The sequence below is a fragment of the Pyxicephalus adspersus genome, chromosome 9, assembly GCF_032062135.1.
Source record: "Pyxicephalus adspersus chromosome 9, UCB_Pads_2.0, whole genome shotgun sequence".
Taxonomy (NCBI): Eukaryota; Metazoa; Chordata; class Amphibia; order Anura; family Pyxicephalidae; genus Pyxicephalus; species Pyxicephalus adspersus.
In genome coordinates, this window is record NC_092866.1 from 43,804,614 (window position 1) to 43,826,690 (window position 22,077).

The 22,077-nt window shown below is 37.0% G+C and overlaps 1 protein-coding gene across 1 annotated transcript in view; it reads left to right on the top strand.

The window, feature by feature from the left end:
- The first annotated feature begins 249 nt into the window (after window positions 1-249).
- Window positions 250-22,077, top strand: part of TH (tyrosine hydroxylase) — a 31,458-nt gene continuing 9,630 nt past the window's right edge. The window contains exons 1-8 of the mRNA XM_072421731.1: window positions 250-344; window positions 4,142-4,357; window positions 10,572-10,740; window positions 13,042-13,130; window positions 14,628-14,695; window positions 16,600-16,650; window positions 17,223-17,368; window positions 19,667-19,802. Of these exons, the coding sequence (XP_072277832.1) occupies window positions 255-344; window positions 4,142-4,357; window positions 10,572-10,740; window positions 13,042-13,130; window positions 14,628-14,695; window positions 16,600-16,650; window positions 17,223-17,368; window positions 19,667-19,802 (965 nt within the window). The 5' untranslated portion in view covers window positions 250-254. The remainder of the gene's footprint in view (window positions 345-4,141; window positions 4,358-10,571; window positions 10,741-13,041; window positions 13,131-14,627; window positions 14,696-16,599; window positions 16,651-17,222; window positions 17,369-19,666; window positions 19,803-22,077) is intronic.

Consider the following 22,077-nt stretch of genomic DNA (forward strand, 5'->3'; position numbering starts at 1 on the left):
GAAAGATCGTTTTCAGCTATGTAAATCTAACGCCTGTACATAGTTCAAAGAATATTCTGAGGATATCAGACAGGGATTTTAGGAAAAGCAAGACGCTCAGCAGGTTGCACTAGGTATGGGAGAGATGTGCTAGAGGACCAGTGTCCAGCCTCCTCCCTCAGGCTTGTGGTGGGGGGGATGCTGTGACGTCTGATGAGCCCTATATAGCTGGGGCTGGGAGCAGGTGCACACAAGACCCTTCTAAAAGAGTAGTGATGCCGACACCAAATATCTCCGGATCTGCTGGGAAAAGCTTCAGGAGAGCTGTTTCTGAACTCGACCCCAAACAAGCTGAGGCCATTCTGGTAAGGGGCTCATTAGCTGGAAGTTATTCTGTGCAATAGATGCTTGAAGCTCACACCTGCACTGGTGGAGACTTTATACAACAGATCTGATGTGCATGCTGGGTGGTTTTGTGTGATGTTCAGTTTTATTGCTGCTTGAGTGGTGCATTGATTCACTACATTATTATTATAAAAAAAAGAAAATTTCAAACAAAATTCAGGGCAAAGAATTGTGCAAAGAAAAGTTCCAATATAGCAAGGGGCCACCAGCCAGGATTGGTTGTAAAAGTTATCTACATTTGGGCTGCACTTTTTTATATAATACTTTATATTTTGTCTTTTTTTCTTTTTTTTATCATTGCATTGGATAACCTTTTTTTCCTAATATTTAAATGGAAAACTAATGTTTTGCTGAGAATAATTGCTGTAATAAAACTAGATGAAAAGTGTTTGTGTGACAACTCATCAGATTCCAACTGTGACTTTTTTTAATGAAAAAAGGAAATACCTAATTGGCTGGCATAGACATCAAATTTTTGTCTTTGCTCCAGTTCTTGTAGGTTGACTAATTTGTCTTATTTATATGAAAATCGTGAGAAACTTAAATGCTTTTTAAGGCAATCCTAAGCACATTGTTACTTTTATCCTTTTTAAGTGTTTTTATTTTTAAGCAGAAGCCAACCTAAAAAAACAAAACTGAGTCCATTTATAAAGTAGTGAATCTGATATTCATCAATATTCCCCAGTGAAGTCAATCACTCATGTAAAAAACAGATTGACCTGTAAATTCCTCTATCAGAGAATCCTGCTGAATGTCAGAGTCAGTATATTTTATATAAAGATTTTTATTACACTTTTTAACTTACTGCTCCCAAGTACATTTTCCCTATTTCTCTGATTGTATCCTGATTTCATCAATTCAGATGTCAGATAGACATCACATTTCTGTTGTTGGAAATGATCTTTTGTGATCACTTCCAGTGATAAATGAATGAAGAAAGAGCGGAGGATAAGCTGGCAGCACCCTGCTGAGCTCTTCTCTATAAGAATGCACACTGGCTGTTTCCAACTGCTCATTCATCAATCCACCAATGCAGATTGATAAATGATGCCGGGAGGCTGCTGTACACATGTTGAGATGAGCACACCAAGACAACAATCATTTGACGTGTGTATGTAGACTTGGGGCTGACAGTTTTTTAAATATCTACACATGCCGAATTGCTGTTATTTAAAACAAACTTTTGTGATCATTTCCAGTGACAATGGAACCAATAAGCACACTGTGTAGTTTAGTTCAATAGAGGCAGGGGGATGAATAGGAGACATCCTCCTCTACAGAAAATGACAATTGTGGTCCTGATTGGTCATTTAGTGATCCGCCAGATCACCAAACAAAATCGGAGAACTACAATGCTTGCTAGATTTTCACCTGAAACAATTGCGATTTGTCTCATGCAACAATTATCAAGCACATATGTATCTTTAGAAATGTAATACAGAGTTACTGTGTAATATGTTAGTGCTTTATAAATACAGTTTTATAATAATAATAATAATAATAATAATAATAATAATGTATGATGTTCTAGATTCAAGATAGTTAAATGACCAGACCAGGTGTAGTTTTATTGCTGCTTGTGTCACCATTGACCTCTATTTTTCCAGGTGGGACTGTTGTGGACATAAGTGCAAATCTTAAATGGGAAAAATGTCCCTGTGACAACTATCTACAATGGGAATGCTTCTCATTTTGGAGAGATTTTGGATAGAGTCTCCGGGACAGGACATTAAGGGAAATCTCTCCAATAATACAAAGATAGCAAAAAAGAACATGAGACAGATATAACCCTTACATACTTTACATACACGTTCATTAACCTTAGCATATCCTTAGAAGTCAAGCTTCAAATCCATAGGGCACAATAATACCAAGTCACATTTGTATTTAAAGGAAATGGAACTAATTGTGGTTACTTTACAAATAGAACAGAGGCTGCTCACTTGGCTTCATCATTATAAGGAAGTTGTGTTCATGTTGGATATCCAGTAAGAGAAATGTTGGATATTCATTATGAACACAACTTCCTTATAATAGTTAAGCCAAGTAAGCAACTTCTGTTCTGTTTGTAAAGTAACCCAAGTTAGTTCCATTTCCTGTAAAAACAAATGTGACTTGGTATTATTATATAAAAAAAAACATTTTTGATTGAACATAATTGAATGATTTGAGTTATTTCTTTTATTTAAGATATACCATGCATTTATTTGTACATCAGCCCCATGTTCTCTAGATACATGTATTGTGGCTGTGTAATGTCATTATGGACAACAGGGATTGAATGCGCCTAATATTAAATGTTTATTTCCCCATTTTGTTTTTCTATAGTAAAAAAATGTGTCTTAAAAGATCAGATTATAAACCCACAAATTAAAAAAAAAAAACAGTAACACTGACAGTAACACTTGTGTATTGCAGCAGGATTAAATAGTTAAATAGTTGTCTATTCCAAGTACCCTGCTTGTAGGACAACTATATAGAACAGTCAGATATTTTCATTTGTATTTCAGCTAAGATGGCATGGGGTCAGTACTCTGTGCAAGATGCCACAAATTAAGACTTAAATGGGGAATAAGGGGGGGGGGGGCACAGACCACCTTGAACTATGTTTCTTCCTTCAGATATATAAAATTGTGCTGTATGTAAGGTTGCCACTTGGTCCGTATATAACAATTCTGCCCACTTGTTGCACAGGTTATAATAATAATAGAAACATTCATTTATCTGTTTTCTTATCCCCTAAAGAAGGTGGCAACCCTACCTGCATATAGACATCATTAATCAAATAGAGCCCTCTAAAATCACAAGTAATAGAGAAAATGCCATTGTAACTCTGCATTGTCCTTTTTCGGTTCCTGCATTATACCATAATACCAAACAATGCATCTTTTACCTGTTGAGAGCCACTAAAAGTAGTACAAGACATACAGACAAAAAGCAGTGTGCATTACTTGTTGGTTGTATACCCAATAGAGACACCTGTCCTGCAAAAAACATGCTAAAACTTGAGAAAAGAGGATGAGCAGAAAATTATAGTTATTGCCAACAGCAACAAATCGGGTAATGCAATCAATTCATCAAAATCTGAGTCATTTGCAAGTTTTGCTTTTCTTTCCAATGTATTCACTGATCTGGCTTTTGTTCTGCAGAATTTACAAAACAAGTTTTTATGAGCTTTTTGTTTGTTTTTTTTTTCTAGAAAAAAATTACAGACAGGTAACACAAAACATAAAGTGAAATACAAAAATAATTTTCAAATATTGAAAAAGGAAAACACAAATACATAAAACACTAAACTAAAAAAAATTAACAATTCAAAATATTCATAGAAGGTGATAAAACCCTTTTAGTCTGAGAATCACTTGGTATAGGGTGACATTATTGGGGCATAATTGGGAAATAGAAACAAAATGTTGTCTCTATAATAGGAATCCTTAAACTTCATGGCAGGATGACCAGTTATTATTTTTAAAGGTGCAGTTTAAAAATTACTTTTGAAATGACACTTGTTATGTTATTGTTATTTTATCTTTTTGGTTTACCTATGCTTTGTTGGAAAATTGAACAGATAATCCATTTTGCCAATAACGGTTTATTCTGACCTATTTGAAGGGGTTTCTTTTTTTGATTTTAACAAATATGTAAACTTCTATTTATGGTATTATGAGTTTTATTAGAAACTCTTGTATAAGATTTTTTTTTGTGATGTTTACTACGTATATGTTTATTGCTGGCTGTGCTTTTTTTGTTTTTGCAGTCTCCCCGATTCTTGGGCAGGAGGCAGAGTTTGATAGAAGATGCTCGGAAGGAAAGGGAAGCAGCGGCAGCAGCAGCAGCAGCGGCAGCAGAGGCAACAGAATGCTCTGACTCCCTAGTGTTTGAAGAGAAGGATGGCAAAGCCATTGTCAACATTCTCTTCTCCCTCAAAGGAACTAAACCATCTTCACTATCCCGTACACTGAAAGTGTTTGAGGTAGGATGCAAACAGAATTCCAAGTCAGTGTTATAAAGGAACAGAATGGAAGTAATCCATAGATTTGTTTTCTTAATGTGGAACTAAAGTCACCTGCCCTTGCTCCTTTTCACCCAGAACTCTTTGGTCATCTTGATTGGCCAAGCCAAAATGATGTTATTCCTGCACATGTCCACGGGAGATTTACAATTCCAGCAATGGGGGATGCAAAGGTCATACACACGCCAACTCCCAATTATTTTTATTTTAAGGTTTAGTACTACTTTAAATGGTTCTTAAAAATGCAATGAGCTATATAAGTAAGATAAGGAAGATCTTCTTAATGCCCAAAGTCTCACAACTTTTATCTCTTTATATTCCTGTACCCCTGCATGTTATAATTTGTGATCAGAAATGCTAATTATATAAAATAATAAAGTAAGCTTAACAAATAAAGTACTGTTAGTATCGGCTAACATGTAATACTTCTGTAGTTCACAGGAAATCTTGCCCCATTCAGAAAATTTTCTGTGGATATTTATGCCTCAGGGACTGCTCCTTTGATCCTGACCTTGGGAGTCTAGGACCTGGAGTATTTTTTGCTTGTTCTGGATATGTGACTCTTTTGATAGTATAGGTAGGGTCTAAAGCAGTGTTTCTTGACCATATTAATATGGGGGAACCCCTAAAATATTTTCTGGTCTTAGGGAACTCTTGCCATAATAACCATGTCCACAGCTCAGTACATAGTGTATTGCTTAAAGGAAAAATGCTTCCTACAATGCTGGCCATTGGGAAGAATGACACCCTTACAGCCAAAAAGTTCATTGGTATCTGTTAAACTGACCTGAGCGTCACAAACTGTTCCCCAGGGCTCCATGGAACCCTAGTTCACAACACAGGGAACACTGATCTAAAAGATTTATTACTGACAGAAAAAAAGAATGGAAGTATGGTAAATGAACCTTTAGAAACAATATTCATTTTCTTTTATTTTCTGCCAATATAGTGATAGCTTACAGTATTCATACCGGGGATAGGAGACTGCAAGAATATTAGAACTACATTGTTCAGTAGTATCACTGCAGGTGTTAGAGAATTATTAAATAAGGAAGCTTTGGCAATATTTTTATGAAAGAAAATCCCATACTCCAGTGCAGACCTCATACTCCGAAAATAAAAGTTATATTTTATTCCTCGAGCAGAAGGATGTGACTCATGTCTGCATTATGTCATGGTGCGGACATCCTGCCTTGCCTATAGGGTTATGTCACGAAGTCACGGTGACCTTGGCAAAATGACATTCACAGAAATGTCAGAAGTCTGAAGGTTTTAATTAAGTATGGGAGTTTGTCTTCTTAACAAAGACACGGCTAAACATGAATTAAACGTTTCTGGCACATGCTTGCTAAATGAAAAAAGAAATATGGATATAATTCTTTACTTGTAGAATAAACTCTGATATCACTGTTTATTTTTTTCCTTCTAAAATTAGTATGCATAAAGACACACAAAATGTATATTCTAGTTTTAAAAGATGGAGGTTGATTTACTAAATGAGATTAGGCTCTTTGCTTTGCTTGTACATATTTGGATGCAGAGCTGGATGGTGATCATTAAGAAGTTTTTGCACCATTTCAGTCTGCCTGTAAGCTGCAGTGTTCTGCTGAAGATCTGAACTGCGGTCCCAACTGCTCCCATTCAAGGTAATGGGTGTTGTTGGGAACCTTTTTTTCAAGCAGCTGCAGCAGATTGTGGCACAGTTCCCAAAAAGTGACAAGGTGCTTTTGTCCTTGCGCACCATAGCGGCTGCTTGCAATTCTGGTTACCTGTAGTGTGATTTGCTGCTCCTCTGAGTACAGCGCATCGTTTGCTGCGTACCTGTGTGGTTTTATATCACAGGTGTGAAAGAGCGCTAAAGTTCTCTATTAAATCAATTCTGTTAAATCTATTCACCAACTTTGTACATCCACAGGCCACTAGATACTTGAATAGTAGAAAAATGAATATTTCGCTGTAATACTCACTTTCTGTGCTGTTCTCCGGAGACTCAACTATCCAATGCCAATCTACTTCCAAGGTGAATCCTACCAGTATAAAGTGAACATGGACATGGGATGTAAACCTATTTTTTCTATACTGGGCTCTAGGTGAAGCATATACAGGGTTGTGTCTCCAAATGCCAAGTTTGAGCAAAGCACCAGTGCTTTTACATATAATGAACGGGAGAGAGTAACATGCTCCTCCATACCTGGTAATTTCCTATGAAATGGAATAGCAAGTAAACAAGGTAAAGGTGATTTTTTTTTGGGAGTTTAAAAGCAAACTTGTGACTTTTTCTCCCATGGGTAAAGCACGGGTTTGTTTCAACAACTGGCATTTCTGGCTCCTCCCACAGGAAATGTACTATACTGTTGGAATTTGTATTGATTGGTATTGAGTTGATATTGATTATCCTGAAAAAGATTGTACAAGCAGGTTTGAATTTGTATGGCCAGCTTAAAGGTCTGGTTTTAGGAAATAAATGCTTAAAATGCTTGCTAAGACTAGATTACAGTCCATAAAACCACAATATTTTTCAATCAACATTGTATTAGGTAACCCTCTTACCACAAAGCCTTTTCAGGTGTTAGTATGGCAGTAACAGTTAGGTTCTTCCATCATGTGTCTATAATAGATTTTTTTTACCTTAAAATACTATTAGAAAAAGAATCTCAGTTTATACTTGAGTCACATCACTAGATGGTGCTGTGCACTCATGTAAAGTGTATAACAAACTCAAACTATCCAAGAGTGTTACACACTTTACATGAGGTCAAAGCGCCATCAACTGGTCAATAATAATGCACACATATCTATTTAAAAGCAAGTTACTCCCCATGACTAACTAAAAAGTACAAAATATTTTAATTTGTAAAAGGGGGAAAAGACATAAAGAGACTGAGCCCATGTGAGTTTTTCCCACTTTGAAATACATGTTTAAAAATAATGTGAATGTATTTTTCCACCTTAATTTTATTGGTATTTATGTTGATGTTTAGTGTTTTGATTGTTAGCAGTGACAGCCACATTTTTTGCCCTAGGTTTATACTTGAGTCAGTGTAGTATTCTTGTTTTCTCAGGTAAAAGTAGGTACCTTGGTCCATCTTCAGATCAGTTAATATTCAAGTATAGATGGTAATCTGTCAATAAGCATGTAATGAATAATATTGATTCAGTATTATCAATGTGTATTTAATATTAGGACATTCCAAAAGATGGGATCTTCTGTCATTTGCGTCTTTTTTTACTTGCCAAATGTCGTTATGAAAAAGCAAAGGTCCTCACCAACAGCAAAACCAGTTATTTATTAGGAATATATTTATACATCAGGTCATACTTTGAAAGATGACAGTGATCTGATTAAATGTGACAGTAGGAGCCCAGTATCCACAACCAAGTAATATTCCAAAGAAAGGAGCCCCTGCTGCCTCTCCAATATATATATATATAGTATCATGGTGATTTGTCCTTACCATATGCAAGAGAAGTAAAGTGATACTTGTAGTGAGATGTCCTGCATTGTCTTTGAGACAGTCAATGATGTGCCCTCTGGCTGGGATTGGGAGGCAGACAGCAGTAATGTAATTTCCCTGTGTATGTGCCAGTTATCTTTTGCTGTCCTCGCTCTGGTAATGCGATCAGTGCTGTCACATTAGTGGTAATGCATTAATGTGCAGATAAGTGCCACACAAATAAAGCAGGAGGAGCAGCTTTGTGGTGCCTCTAGCACACACTGTGTACCCAGCTGTGTTAACCCTTCCTTGTATAGCACCTCATATCTGCACAAAAATATATAAGCTTATGGTATCATTGACCAATGAGTTCCTTTGTCAGTTCCATATTGCAATGATTGGCTAACTTACTTCCTTTCTGAGAACTTTGGGGAACAAATTGGCACATTGAAACCCCATTAATGACCTTCCTGCTCTACTTGGTTACACCCAATTTTAGATACTATTGGGCCTATGTATTGAAAGGAAGTGTTTTCATTTTTTCAGAAGAAGCCCCTTCTTATAACTTCTACACCATTCTTGAGTGGGATATGTGCTGGACTGGCTTTGCAGGAGGGCCACATATTTCCAAGCCCAGGCTTTGGGATACTGGCCTACATTTTTGCTACATCAAGCTGATATTTTTCAAAGGGGATGGGAGGGGGGAATTAAAGAAAAAAATAAAAATCTAAAAAAGGGGGAAATGCCAGAAGATGTAATCTTAGTACCTTGGCATGTAACAGATGCAAAGGCCCCGTTTTATTAAAGCACTCTAAGGCTGGAGAAGATACACTTTCAGTAGTGAAGATGGGAGATCCAGCAAACCTGGAACAGATCTGGTCCAGAATTGAAAGTATTTGCTAGCAAATCCATTCCAGGTATGCTGGATCACACAGCTTCACTGATGTAAACGTATCTTCTCCAGCCTTGGAGAACTTTAATAAATCAGGCCCAATGCCCTCAATGCTGATGCAAAATACTACATAAACAGTGCTTGTACTATTGAGTTTATAATGCATAACTGGCATGCATTGTAGCATAAATCAATAGAAAAAAAATCTTGAAGCTCACCTGTAGACACTGTTTAATGCAACTCTGTAATTAATATTACATTAATAAATCTATATTATTTATTGGAAGCAGGGAGGGTATTTAATTTTGACCTGTTATCAACCTACATTAGTCTACGTACAGCAGAGATGATGATCTCATCACAATGTTGATTCTCTTTTCACTGTCTAGTCACAGAAAGGTCTGGATGATCTGGGCTCAGAGGAAACAAATTCACGGATAGTGGTCATCAAACTGTAGACATGTAAAAAAAAAAAAAAATAATGCAGGAAAATTTCAGGATTGTTAATGATGAATATTACAGTTTTGGTGCTTTATCTCCTATTGGGATATCCATCTTTATCTTATCATTTTTGGCTTTCAAAGTGAATAGCAATGTTTATATATTGACAAAATTCATCTGGAATGTATGATACACAATGCTCAGATCTACAGATCTAGTTTCACAAAGCAAGCACATACACAAATATTCCGATCACTGACATTTTTTTGGCTTCTAGAGATTCACACACACATTAGTTATGTGTTAATGAACTTTTCATGTATCATTATTGGTATAGGACATTGTCTTCATTAAAGCATATTTGGAGGATTAACTTTACTTGTGTTTGCCGTGTTAAATCCAAAATAAATAGAGTCCAGAATATGGGCCTCAGATCTTGTGAAAATGGAGAGTCTTTGCACATTGACTTAATAAAAAGACATATTCAGATTGAAAAATGGATTATCCTTTGCTCTATTAGCCAGGGAAAAACAGCTGTAAACACGCCAGCAACTGTTCCGTGCAGAGCTTCAAAGATGGGAAATAAATTGTGTTTTTAGAATTTGGAGTTCAAAAGTTCTAACAAATGTATATATATAATTTTGTATTTTTGAAGCTATAACCACAATTTTCCAATAAGCTATATTTTGTTCTTCTAAAAATTCTAGATATTTTGTCCTAGCATGGGGTCTCCAGTTGGGGAACCAATGTAAATTATGATGTGCTACACCATGTGACCAAATGCCTAGGTATGTGGCCTAGAGTTTACTGATGGTGACAACAGTTGACCATGACTACGCAATTGGATGTCAGTTAAACCCAATCCCTATTTAAAACTTTAGCCTTGTTGACCAGTTAGTTTCATGTATAAAAGTGTTTAAAAGAGCTGAAACATCCAGGTTAAGTTTGAGAACTCATGCAGATGGTTAGAGCTGGGTTCCTCCCTGAGTTTTCATAAGAGAGGATGGACTTGTAGGCACTTGCTGTCCTAGGGGACTATATAGGTATATATAATGTACATAAGTAGGCTTTTATTGCGCATACTGCAGTCTTGTCATTTAGAGGGATGGATGTTTGTTACCATTCCCTAGAGTCCACTTCTCTGGATCAATCAGGTTACATATGGTATTTTCCAAACTTGGTCTACAAACGGATCATAAACTTGGTCATGAACAGATGGATTGGGTCCAACAAAGCAAATGGTGCTTCAGGCTCTATAAGTCTTCCAATACTGTGTCGTTTAACTCACCTACTTTACCTTTAGCTTCTAGGACAGTGAAAAACTTTTTGGATAAAAAAAAAAATCTAAACACACAATATAAATAATTCATGTTTATCATTCTTTGCCTTTAATTTTCCTGTATTCCAGACATTTGAAGCTAAAATACAGCACCTGGAGACTCGACTTCCAAAGAAAACATCATCATCAGACGTAGAATACTTTGTACGATGTGAGGTTCATCGCTCTGATCTCAACACACTAATGAGCTCAATTAAAAGAGTGTCAGATGATGTTAGGACTACTAAAGAGATAAAAGGTATGTTCTGTCTAAACTTTACCTAAAGTGGAACAAAACCAAAAAAAAACCAAACTCACCTCTACTCCCTGATTCCTCTGGCGTTGTCCTCATTTGGATACCACGCCGCTCTGTAATCCTCCGCACCAGGCTCTGCCATCTTCCTCTGTTTTCTTCCTTCTTCTGGCTATGTCACCAATTTCGCATAGCCCAGTCTTGATATCAGGTGATGTAGCCTGCTGTAAATAGTAAAAAAAATCTCTCTGCGCATGCGTGAGATCTGCATTTTTCATTACAGTAAATGAAGCAGCAGCTAGAAACCTCCCGTAATGCATGGCGTGAGTATCCCAGGAGGCTCTGCATTCCCATTATGTCTTTACTGCCACAGCGGTAAAGACAAAAGAGAAGGGTCTTCTCTCCCACCCTCTTTTTATAGTTAAAGGGTTTTTGAAAAAATATTTTTAGTTTACATAAAGGGGTTGTCTACCCTTTTATGTAAAGTAACAAATTTCGTTATAGGTCCACTTTAAAGCAGGGGTATGGTATGGCATAGCATATGATAATAAAAAGCTGTGTCCCCACTCCTTATTGCCCAAATGAATTGCATTGACCCCAAAACAAAAACACAATTCCTCCAATTTTATGATACATTTGTGGTTGTAGCAGACACATTTTGTGGTTAGGCCATATCCTGTTCCAATCGAGAGCTGTACTGGCTGTCTTCCTGGTTTGTTTGCACTGATGTTGGAAGCTTATCTTTTTCTCTTTGTACATCCAAGGAACATTCTTCCCCACCAGGGAGGACCTAAGGCTATGTACACGCGTCATATGATTCTCGCCCAATTCTTGCCTCAGGGCCAGTATCGGCTATGACTCTGACGTTTACAGCGGCCATCCCATGTTGTTCATGAACAACGAAAGTTGAACAGCTGCAATGCAAGTGAAAAGGAGAGAGCACAGCGGGGTGCTGCCTGCTCGTTCTTCCCCTTCTCTCTCCATAGAGCAGAACAGTGTTGTATGTAGCATGTAGCACTACTATGTAGCGCTCATTCATGCATCCTTCATCCTTTTCTCTTTCACAATCCTTTCCAACAACTAAAATCTGGCGTGTGTACATAGTCTTAAGCTACGTACACACGGCAAATTTTTCTCGCCCGATAATCGGTATCGGCCAATTATCGGGCGAAAATCTGCCGTGTGTACAGTCGGTCGTCGTCCATCGTCCGACGACCGTCCTGGCGGATCCATGGACGATGGACGACGACCGATCCTAATGAAAGGGAAGGGGAGAGCGCGCAGCAGGGTGCCGCTCCGTCGCTCTCCCCCTCCCCTCTCCATAGAGCAGAACAGTGCTGTATGTACAGCATCGTTCATGCATCGTGCAGTCTTTTCTCGTTGGAAAGGATCGTGAAAGATCCTTTCCAACGAGAAAAATTGCAGGTGTGTACGCAGCTTTAGTCCTGCACATTTAACCTGCTCAACCTCCCTGAGATGACAAAATAAATTGAGTTTATCTATTCCAGGTACTGATTTTTAAAGAAAGAAGTACTTCCTTTTAAAAGGAAAAGGAAAAGTTTGGCTTTAGTTGCAAATTAATATACCTAACATTGGGCCACATCTGTCTCTCTGGAATGTAGAAGAGAGTCCTGAAGTTTTTGTTTTTTTAATGAAAGATTGCATTAACCAAACATTGTTTTGGTTACAGATAGATGTTTGTTGGTTGAATCACCTGCTTCCCTTTTATAAAAGGTAAAGGTTATATAGGTAAATCCGGATTATCTAGGACTGCTATAAACTGCCATTGGTCGTTTTCTCTCCATGTGGTTCACTACTCTTCCTTCAGCTCCAGATGTAACACTGGCCTCCATGTAGGAAGGTTTTAATTAGTGAAGCTTAAGTTTAAATTAAAAACAGCATGGTGGCAAACCTTGCAACAGCATACATATGTTTGCACTAAGCTTCTTGTACTTAGTACTTAGTCTTATAAATATTCTTCTCGCTTTGAGAATAACACATTTGTTTCATGGTCACACATGTAACAAGAAATTAAGAATAGCTATACTATTCTTATTAGGAAATGTGTGACATTAAGGACATGGGGGATGACAGTTACTATTTTGAAGGAGGGGGTTGAAGGGAGCAGTGAGCACCTTTTTGGGTTTCTATATGAACATAAACACAAACATAAATGCTATAATAATATATTTATTCATACTTAGTTTGTATGCAAGTTATACTAATTTTCCCAATCTGTCTCCATGTCAGATCTAGGTCTTCCTGTTGCCACACAATTGTAACAATAGCTCTTTCTTGCCTTGGCAGTTCATTGGTTTCCCAAAAGAATTGCAGATCTGGACAAGTGTCACCATTTGGTTACTAAATTTGATCCAGACTTAGACTTAGATCACCCGGTAAGTTGAACAAATCACCATAATATTCTGAAACATTTAATATTAATAATAATAATCAGGCAAGGAATGATGGTAACCCTCTGGCAGTTCTGCGCTCTTTTCTAGCCATCTATTCTATCAATCTGTATTATTGTGGCAGCTTTCCCAATCAATACTACACCCTCGTTGTCATTCTTTTTAATTGGCATCCTAAATTAAACAGGAGAGGTATGCACTGTTCACTATGAGCATTACTACAGATAAATGCAGCAGTTCAGCAAATCAGCAAGTGCAGCTTCAAACTTTTAGTATTACTATTATATAGCTTGGAGTAAAAATGTTATTTTAGAAATATGTGTATACTCGGTTCTAGTTGCAGCCAATTCATCCTTTCCAGTGTCTAAACTAAAATCTCTACAGTTAGCTAAATACAAATTTGGGAGAGCAAGCAACATGAAATGTTTGAGGTGGATCCAAAACTACTTTAAAACTTAATTATTAGTTAAAAATTTAGAGTCATATAAAACTTTAAGTATATCTAAACCAAACATTTTTCATTATAAAATAAATAGACCGAGGTCAGTTTTTTTGTGCCTCTTTACAGAGATGTCCCTTTGCTTTCTATCCTGCGGACTTAAAGTAGAGCTAAATTCAAAAAACAAAAAGATAGAGGTTTTTGGCAGAGGAGACATGCAAAAACTCTTTTGCCCTGCTCATGGTGAATTTTTGTTTTTCTGGGTATAATTTCCTATTTCTTGGCAGTGTCGACCAAGATTTAGTTGCCTGTTTTGTTCGATTCACCCCTAATTTTATTCAGCTGACACTTGTGATCAGAACAACTAGAGGGGTTGAATTTTTTAATGGGTATACAGACATCAATATTAACTTGACAGTGGTTAACTGCTTATCACACTACCCAAACCTTAAAAATGTTGTCTTTTGTTATAGTTTAAATCAGGTTATTGGTCAATGTCCGAACAGTAGATTAAATGAATAGTTTTTATTCTTAAAAATGTCTGAAAACATTGGGAGCTTTTGACAAAATGTCACCATTAAAGTCAGTGGGGTTTAGTGTGTTCACTTAGCACAATAAAATATTACTCTGCAAAGAAATATTCACATAACTTAGTAAATGTGGTGAAAATTGATTTTTACAAAGAATACTAAATTACATGCAAGGGGAAAAAACGTTAACACTTCTGTTCCAAAAAAATGAATGCGTAAAGCCTATTTAAAAGTAACCTTGCAGAATGCAACAAGTGAACTGCCATTGTAGATGAAGGCCATGGAACTGCACTCTTCTTTACTTCTCCATGAGTTACAATCATGTACCTATTAAGTCTGCTGCCATTTCTCTGGCTGAATGTTTGTTACTGTTCATCATGTATATGAGGAAAGATGGAGCTGTTATCAAAAAGATGAGGCAGTTTCCATAATTTAATTGTGACGAGTTCTCTTTAGATCAATATGCTATTTGATATCATGCAGAACGTTGATTGGTCTTGTTATTCCTTACAGGGTTTCTCTGACGAGGAATATCGGAAAAGGAGAAAGATGATTGCTGATATAGCCTTCAAATACAAACAGTAAGACAATGAAAAACATTTTATATGTACAGTAAATTATATTATAATTATTTAAAGAATAGAACATTTTTAAAACCCACTCCACCGACGACTTATCTGTTTGATTGCAGGAACTGATCTATTGCTTGGTTGCATTTACCAATCTGTGCTATTTTTCTGCTTCTTTTTTTAATTCCCTGAAGCCACTTCACCTGATTTTTACCAAGATAGTATACCTATAAAGCACTGAATGTAACATTCACTCAACATTAATTTCTGGTGTGTCTTTTTTTTTGCAATTTATGCACCTGCAGTGAATGTTTGCTGAATGTCACTCACTATAACTATAAAAATAGGCATGTTACACCCTTGGTGAATCTACTAAGCCTTACTATGCTTTTTGGATATTGTGACATTCCCATACTCTGCTTCCAGTGCTCAAATTCATCATTATTATATTGAATATGCAAATTTGTGGTTACAAGACCCTCTTGTATTATGTAATCTTGCAAATAGGGAGGGTTCCTTTTTAATTCCTAAACCTTGATGTGTTTATTTCACTTTTTCTTTGTGCTGAATGTATGGTTAAGGCCCTTAAGTAAAACTATGTGGTATTATAACTAATATCCATCCATGTGCCTTACACTTACCAATGGGTCCACTAATATATCCAAAGAGCACCCTCAAAATATGCTGGATCCCTGAAGAAGGTGACAACATTTTTCCTTCTTGTACTGCAGCTGAGTGGAACTGCCTATAAATTATATCCATAAGCCAGTCCATATGCGGGGATCCCAGGCACAGTTCCCTTCTCATGTTTTCATGAATGATAGAATGTAGAAGTGGAGTAGTTGACAGGGGTGCAGGGTCAAAGAGTCACTTTCTGACTTCCCAAACCATACAGAATTGAAAAGTTGGAATTTAAGTTATCTAGAAACAAATAAAATGTGTGTGGATAATTCTGCTTCAGCAGGGAAAATATATAGACTTCTATTAAACTTCTATAAAACCGGAATACCAATGTACCTGCCCATATGGGGCACAAGCAATTTACAGGTAAGTCCTCAGTACTCAAGCCCCTTGCTTGGGTGCTATACCTCTAGAAAAGAAAAAACAAAAAAAATCTAAATTGGCCAACATCTAATTTGATTTTCCCCAATCTGTGCATCAGTTTACTGACCTTTAAACTTGATGTGTACCTCTGCAGGGAGGAATATTCAAGAATTAAATAAAATAAGCTTATAATTAAAATATAAATAGGAGTAAAACATCAAGCTCTGTTCTGTAATATTATAAAATCATAAAGAAATCAACAATATAGAAAATACAGTAGAACACATTACTGCAAGCAATACACAATTACCACTGGGTGTTGTCGGCTAGATTTGTAGACGGATAATTGCAGGATTCATGAGGAGGTCAGGAGTGTGATTTAGGCTACGGCTCTGTAGTAGAAGTAATTGCACGTACATAATGATTACCTTCTGCCAATGGGAACCTGAAAATGCCTTAGGAAATACATGGAATTTGGTAATACAATTTGAATTCACCAAGACAGCCATTGAATAAAAATGGAATAACGTTATATATTCTCTTTAAAGAACAAGTCTGCTTTTATTTGAGAAAGGAAAAATGTGCACAAACTTTTCTTTTTTAGATTCTAAGATCTAACGTTCAGATTTCCCACAAATACTCCCTCTTATCCTGGATAGTAGTAATCCTTTAAAATGGTCACAAAAAGCATATGAAGTCTAGTGAAAACTAGAGAAGGTAAAAAAACATGTAACTAAAAGCCCTTTCACACCTTTATGTTTTTATGGTGTAGGATCATGCATATAACAAGCATGTCAATCAAGAACAACAACATAATCAAATGGGAAACAAAAAGTTCATAAACTATTTATTATCTTTCTTTTGTTTTACAGCAATGATCCAATACCCAGGGTAGAGTACTTGCCAGAGGAAATAGCGACCTGGTAAGATAAACAACATTGATTACAATTTGTTTTTAAGAAGTAATAAGTGATTTGTTTCATGGAAAGATGATTATTTTGCTGTCCTGGATCAGAATTTAAACTTGGAGCATATAAAGTATATTACCCTTGAAACGCCACTGTTGGTTGATAAACACAATCTTCTCTTGGCTAGTCATGTACATTGCAAGGATTTTAGAAAAGTTTCAGATGCTTAGGAAGTAAAGTCATTCCTAAAGTTACAGGAATGAAAACATGTTTGCATATTTTATTTTGCATGTGTAGGTTTTAGCTTTTATCTAAGACTCAAAAAAGAAAAAGAGACATTAGACGCCATTAGACCACTGCTACTGGCCTAGGCACTAAAACAGTCACTTAGCTGCACCCCCAGATTTTTTTTCCAGCATTTTCAATGGGAGTTTAGTAGTTCTTTCTACTTTAGTCACGTGTTGCAATAGGAAAAATCTTGGGAAAATAAAAATGCATTTTTAACAATTCTTTATAATACAGAAATGTACAGTGTGCCTCTTATACCCATGCTTGCATTTTTTGTCACTTATGCTTATGTTTTACAGGAAGGAGGTCTACTCTACCCTCAAGAGCCTTTATACTACACATGCTTGTAAGGAGCACTTAGATGCCTTCCATCTCCTAGAAACCCACTGTGGCTACAGTGAGGACAACATACCACAACTGCAGGATGTCTCCTGTTTTCTAAAAGGTACACATGTTAGGGAAACAGTAAAAAAAATTTGGCTGGGCGGACTGTATATTGATAAAAAGAAATCACCGTCTTGTATAAACTGTGGGATCGCCTGTAGCAATGGGGAGGGGTATAGCAAAGTAATAGGGTCTAGGTAACTTCACGGGCGGGGTATTTCAGACAGGAAGCAGGCCCAGCAGGTTATCAGTCCAGTAAGGTTTTACCCACCATAGTTGCTTATACACGTGCAATAATTATCGTTGGAACGACCGTTAACAACAAAAGTGCACAACGACGCTGATGAATGAGGATTGCCGCTGAACGAACTAACGAATGAAACGAACGACTGTCCCGGCGGATCTGTTTGGGCTACGAACGTTCGCTATCTATTGTGTGTACGGTCGTTCAGTGATCGTGGATTGTTCTGCAGTACACTTTCTCCTTTCCATGTCACTTCCTGCATCGTTCAAATGATCGTATCTAGGGAGTGTTCATTATTGGTGGATTATATTTGAACGATCGTATCGTTACAGCATGTACAGAATTGTGCATAATATGATCAGTCAAACAAATTGTGCATAATCCTTAATCGTTCGTTTTCTAACGACAATTATTGCACGTGTATCTGGCTTTAGACTATTTTCACATAAAAACATGCAAAATAAACAAACAGCAAAATAAAGCCTGGCCACTTGGCCTCTAACTGACTGTTAGTTCTTTCACTAACAGCCCTGGAGAACCTACTGCCGCGCAGGACTCTAATGCCTCAACCGTACAGCTTTTCCCAAAAAGTCTGTGTTTTTGCTCACAGTTTCACCTAGGACTCCTTCCAGCTCACAGGCCAAGAACAGAAGCCCAGGAAAGATCAGGCTGGGAGTTTATATCCACAGGTTTCAGCTGGGATAATTTACTCTTAATCAACCCCAGCCCTCTTTAGCTCCCCCACCTGGCCTAGAAGCCCATTGTCATTCAGCCTGGTACTTCAGCATCACTGTTTGGCCACCAAACTGCCTGCTCAAACAGAGAAGTATTCTGCATATTGTCTTGAACAAATATACCTATCATCCTGGATACAACCATGTGTTTTTGTTGTCCAGCTGTTACAGTTCGGTATGTGTCTGTGCCAATCCACAGTATGTCAATGGGGCAGTACCACCACCAAGATAAATATATATATATATATATATATATATATATATATATATAAACACACACATTGCAGTGCTTTTTATAATTTATGGTTTTTCCAATCCTTTACAAATATTGCAAAGCCTTCTTGGAGCAGCTCATATACATATCAGAAGAAGAAGCCGGTTTTCTAGCTAAGCTGCAAATGCACACCATTTGTAATCTGACTATATACTGAAGGTGTAGAATCAGTGAAATCACAAAGTATACTCACAGTAATAACTGAGAATACTCAGTACTTACAGATGCTTCACGATATTTATAACTCAATGACAGCAACAGGGCTTTTGGGAGTAATTCATGTCAAGTTCCAATGAATCAGTGTGTTAACATAAGTTAGGCAAAATCTTAAGGAGTCATGAGAGCAACACTTATTTTGATTGTAGCACTTAGGTAATAAATAATGCAGTATTGTAGTAATATAATTTCAGCTTTCATCATATTATTCCTGGAAAAAGAGCTCAAATGTTTTTTATATTCAAATATTTTGATTGCTGCCAACTTTTAGCATTGTAACTAAGCAGTACTCTAAAAATGTGCCTTCTGTTCTCAATGCGTCAAGAACATAACAATGCACTTTGATGTGTGATGTGTGAGTGTGCAGAGCTTCAGAGCTGTGTGTTTGTAGTTGGGATCACTTTGCTAGTCTTGAGGCATTTGGAGTAAAATTTGGTGCTCTATGTATAGAGCTTCCTACATCCCTGTCCCCGCACTGGAGCTCTGACATGAAAACGTAAAGTCCTACCTCTACCCCATATGATGACCCAGTGTGAAACAAGCCATGGTATATTACTAATGGGATGACCACCTCATAATTAACTAATGAGGTGGTCATAATAAAAAATATCCAAATGTGGCCAAAATCCTCAAATATGTCCAGACAGCCCATTTGGTAATGATTAAAATTATAGCAGCAAACACTTTTGTAGAGAAAATCATAATGGAAACAATTCCAAGAGACGCTTCAATTATATTTGAATAAATGGTCAATATCTGTGGTCATGTTTTCTCTTAAGAGTGTATATGCTTTATAGAAACGCTATAAAAGAACTTCTGCTGCCATTGGGTCTGGTAATTATTTCATTGATCCATCTGGTTTATGTAATACCTTTGTTCTGCTTGTCACAGAAAGGACTGGTTTCCAGTTACGCCCTGTGGCTGGGTTGTTATCGGCTCGAGATTTTCTCTCCAGTTTGGCTTTCCGTGTTTTTCAGTGTACTCAGTATATACGACATGCGTCATCACCAATGCATTCACCAGAACCGTACGTATCAAACCAAAATTGGCAATTTTCTTGTACATTAAAGAGATGTTCTTTCATAACTGTCAGATTTGACTAATTTCATAGAGTTTAACTAGCCAATCAATTCTCCATTGGTAGGACCTTTATACTTATGTATGTTTGGATAATGTATGTGTATATCTTGTCTTCTGTATTTGATGAATCTCTTTTTTACCTGTAGTTTATATTTTTCCTAACTATGGTACTATGATTGCTTGAGTTATTATCTATGCCATATTTATAAAATTGTGTGCCCTCACATGATGGGCCCATGGTTTCATATAATTTCATATGGTGCCATTTCAGGTACCAGGTTTTTCAGGTTGTGTGTGTTTTGACCTTATAAGCAATTTGCATGGGGCACATATTTTAAGCATTTACATTAGGAAGAAGCCACATATTATGGTGAAACATGTAGGGTTATTGTGAATAAGAAACAAGTGAGAAAAAGGTGTGGAAAAAAAAAATTAAGAAAGACAACATAGCTAAAATCAGAGAAGGCAGTAACAGGAATATATATAGATTTTAAGTTAAGAGAGATTAAATAAATAAAAGATACCTAGAACTGAGAAAACAACTGCAAATGGTCTATTTAGTGTATGTATGTGTATATTAAAGAGGAACTAAACTCAAAAGTCCCCCAAAACAAAAAAATAAATTTACCTTTAATCCCACATGGCTGTCGAACAGTCCGGAAGTCCCATTGGGTTCCACGTTGTCCTGGCATCCGTCTTCGTGGCAGCGCTCCCGGCGCCGCCATCTTCACCTCTTCTTCCTGGTTCTTTTACCTACGTCACCCAACCCAGGTGTGAGATTGCCTAGGCCAGGGGTTCCCATCACGTCGATTGCGATCTACTGGTCGATTGCAAAGGCAATGCGAGTTGATTGCGGAGCTCTGCCTTACCCCTCCCTACTGTACGTCTAAAGGGATGCTGGGGATGCCTTTCGTCTTTGAGTCCAGGGCTCTTGTAACAGTGGGCAGTGGGGGGGGGGGGCAGGGGGGGGGGCAGAGGGGGCGGGAGGGCAGTCTGAGGTGAGCAATGCTGGGCAGCCCAGTCGGTTCAGGGTGTCAGGGTTCAATTACCGAGATACCTTTGCACAGATTAGCAGTTCTTTTTCCTGTGCTGCTTGACATTCTCCTATGATAGGTTGTCAATCCCTTTTATGTAAAGTGAAAATAGTGAGTATAGGTACACTTTAAATGTATATTTGAAAGAAAGAATTTTGGTGACAGAGACTAGGAGGTTTCACTAAAACAGTTTAGGAATGTAAAAGAATGAATGGACAATGATGCCACGTAAATACATAACAGTAATAATAAAATATTATTAACCTCCTGAGCGTTACACTGAGGTCTAGATTTCTGTACCAAAAGTGATCCACTGTTTTTCATGAATTTTTTTTTTTAAATTGTAGACCTGTAACTTACAGAAATATGTCCGAACAGGGGTTCTAGTAGATAATATGAATATAAAAAATGTTTGAAACACACAATCATTTAAAAAAAAAAAAAAAATTACTTTTAATAAAATTAAAGGAAAAACACAAAAATCAGCTTAAACATGACTACATAAACAAAGCTTGAAGCCATGGCAGGGGGGGTCAGGCAGGCGGTGATGTCCAGGTCCAGGCAGAGATGTCAGAGTCCAAGCAGAGGTCAAAGCAGGCGGAGATGTCAGAGTCCAGGCAGAGGTCAGGGCAGGCGGCAGGCAGAGATGTCGGAGTCCAGGCAGAGGTCAAAGCAGGCAGAAAATGGTCAAAATTAGGCGAAGATCAGCAAAGGTAAGATAAGACACAGTGTTACACACTAGCCATCCAGGGAATAACTGGCAATTTTTAAAACTTTGATTCTGTATTTATTGGAGTTTGTTTTGAATTATTTTGTATTGATTGGATACGGGAGTTTGTATCCAATCTAATACAAAATAAGAATTTGAATTTCCAAGTTATTTACTTTTATTTTATTTATTTTTTTATTTTTTTGTATTGGATTGGATACAGGAGTTTGTATTCAATCCAATACAAAATGAGCGTTTGAATTTACCAGTTATGTACTTTGTATTAATTTTATATTATTTTGTATTGGATTGGATACGCAAGTTTGTATCCAATCAAATACATAACATAAATTTGAATTTCCAAGTTATTTACTTTTATTTTATTTTTTTTTTATTTTTTGTTTTGGATTGGATACGGGAGTTTGTATCCAATCCAATACAAAATGACAGTTTGAATTTACCAATTACACACTTTGTAT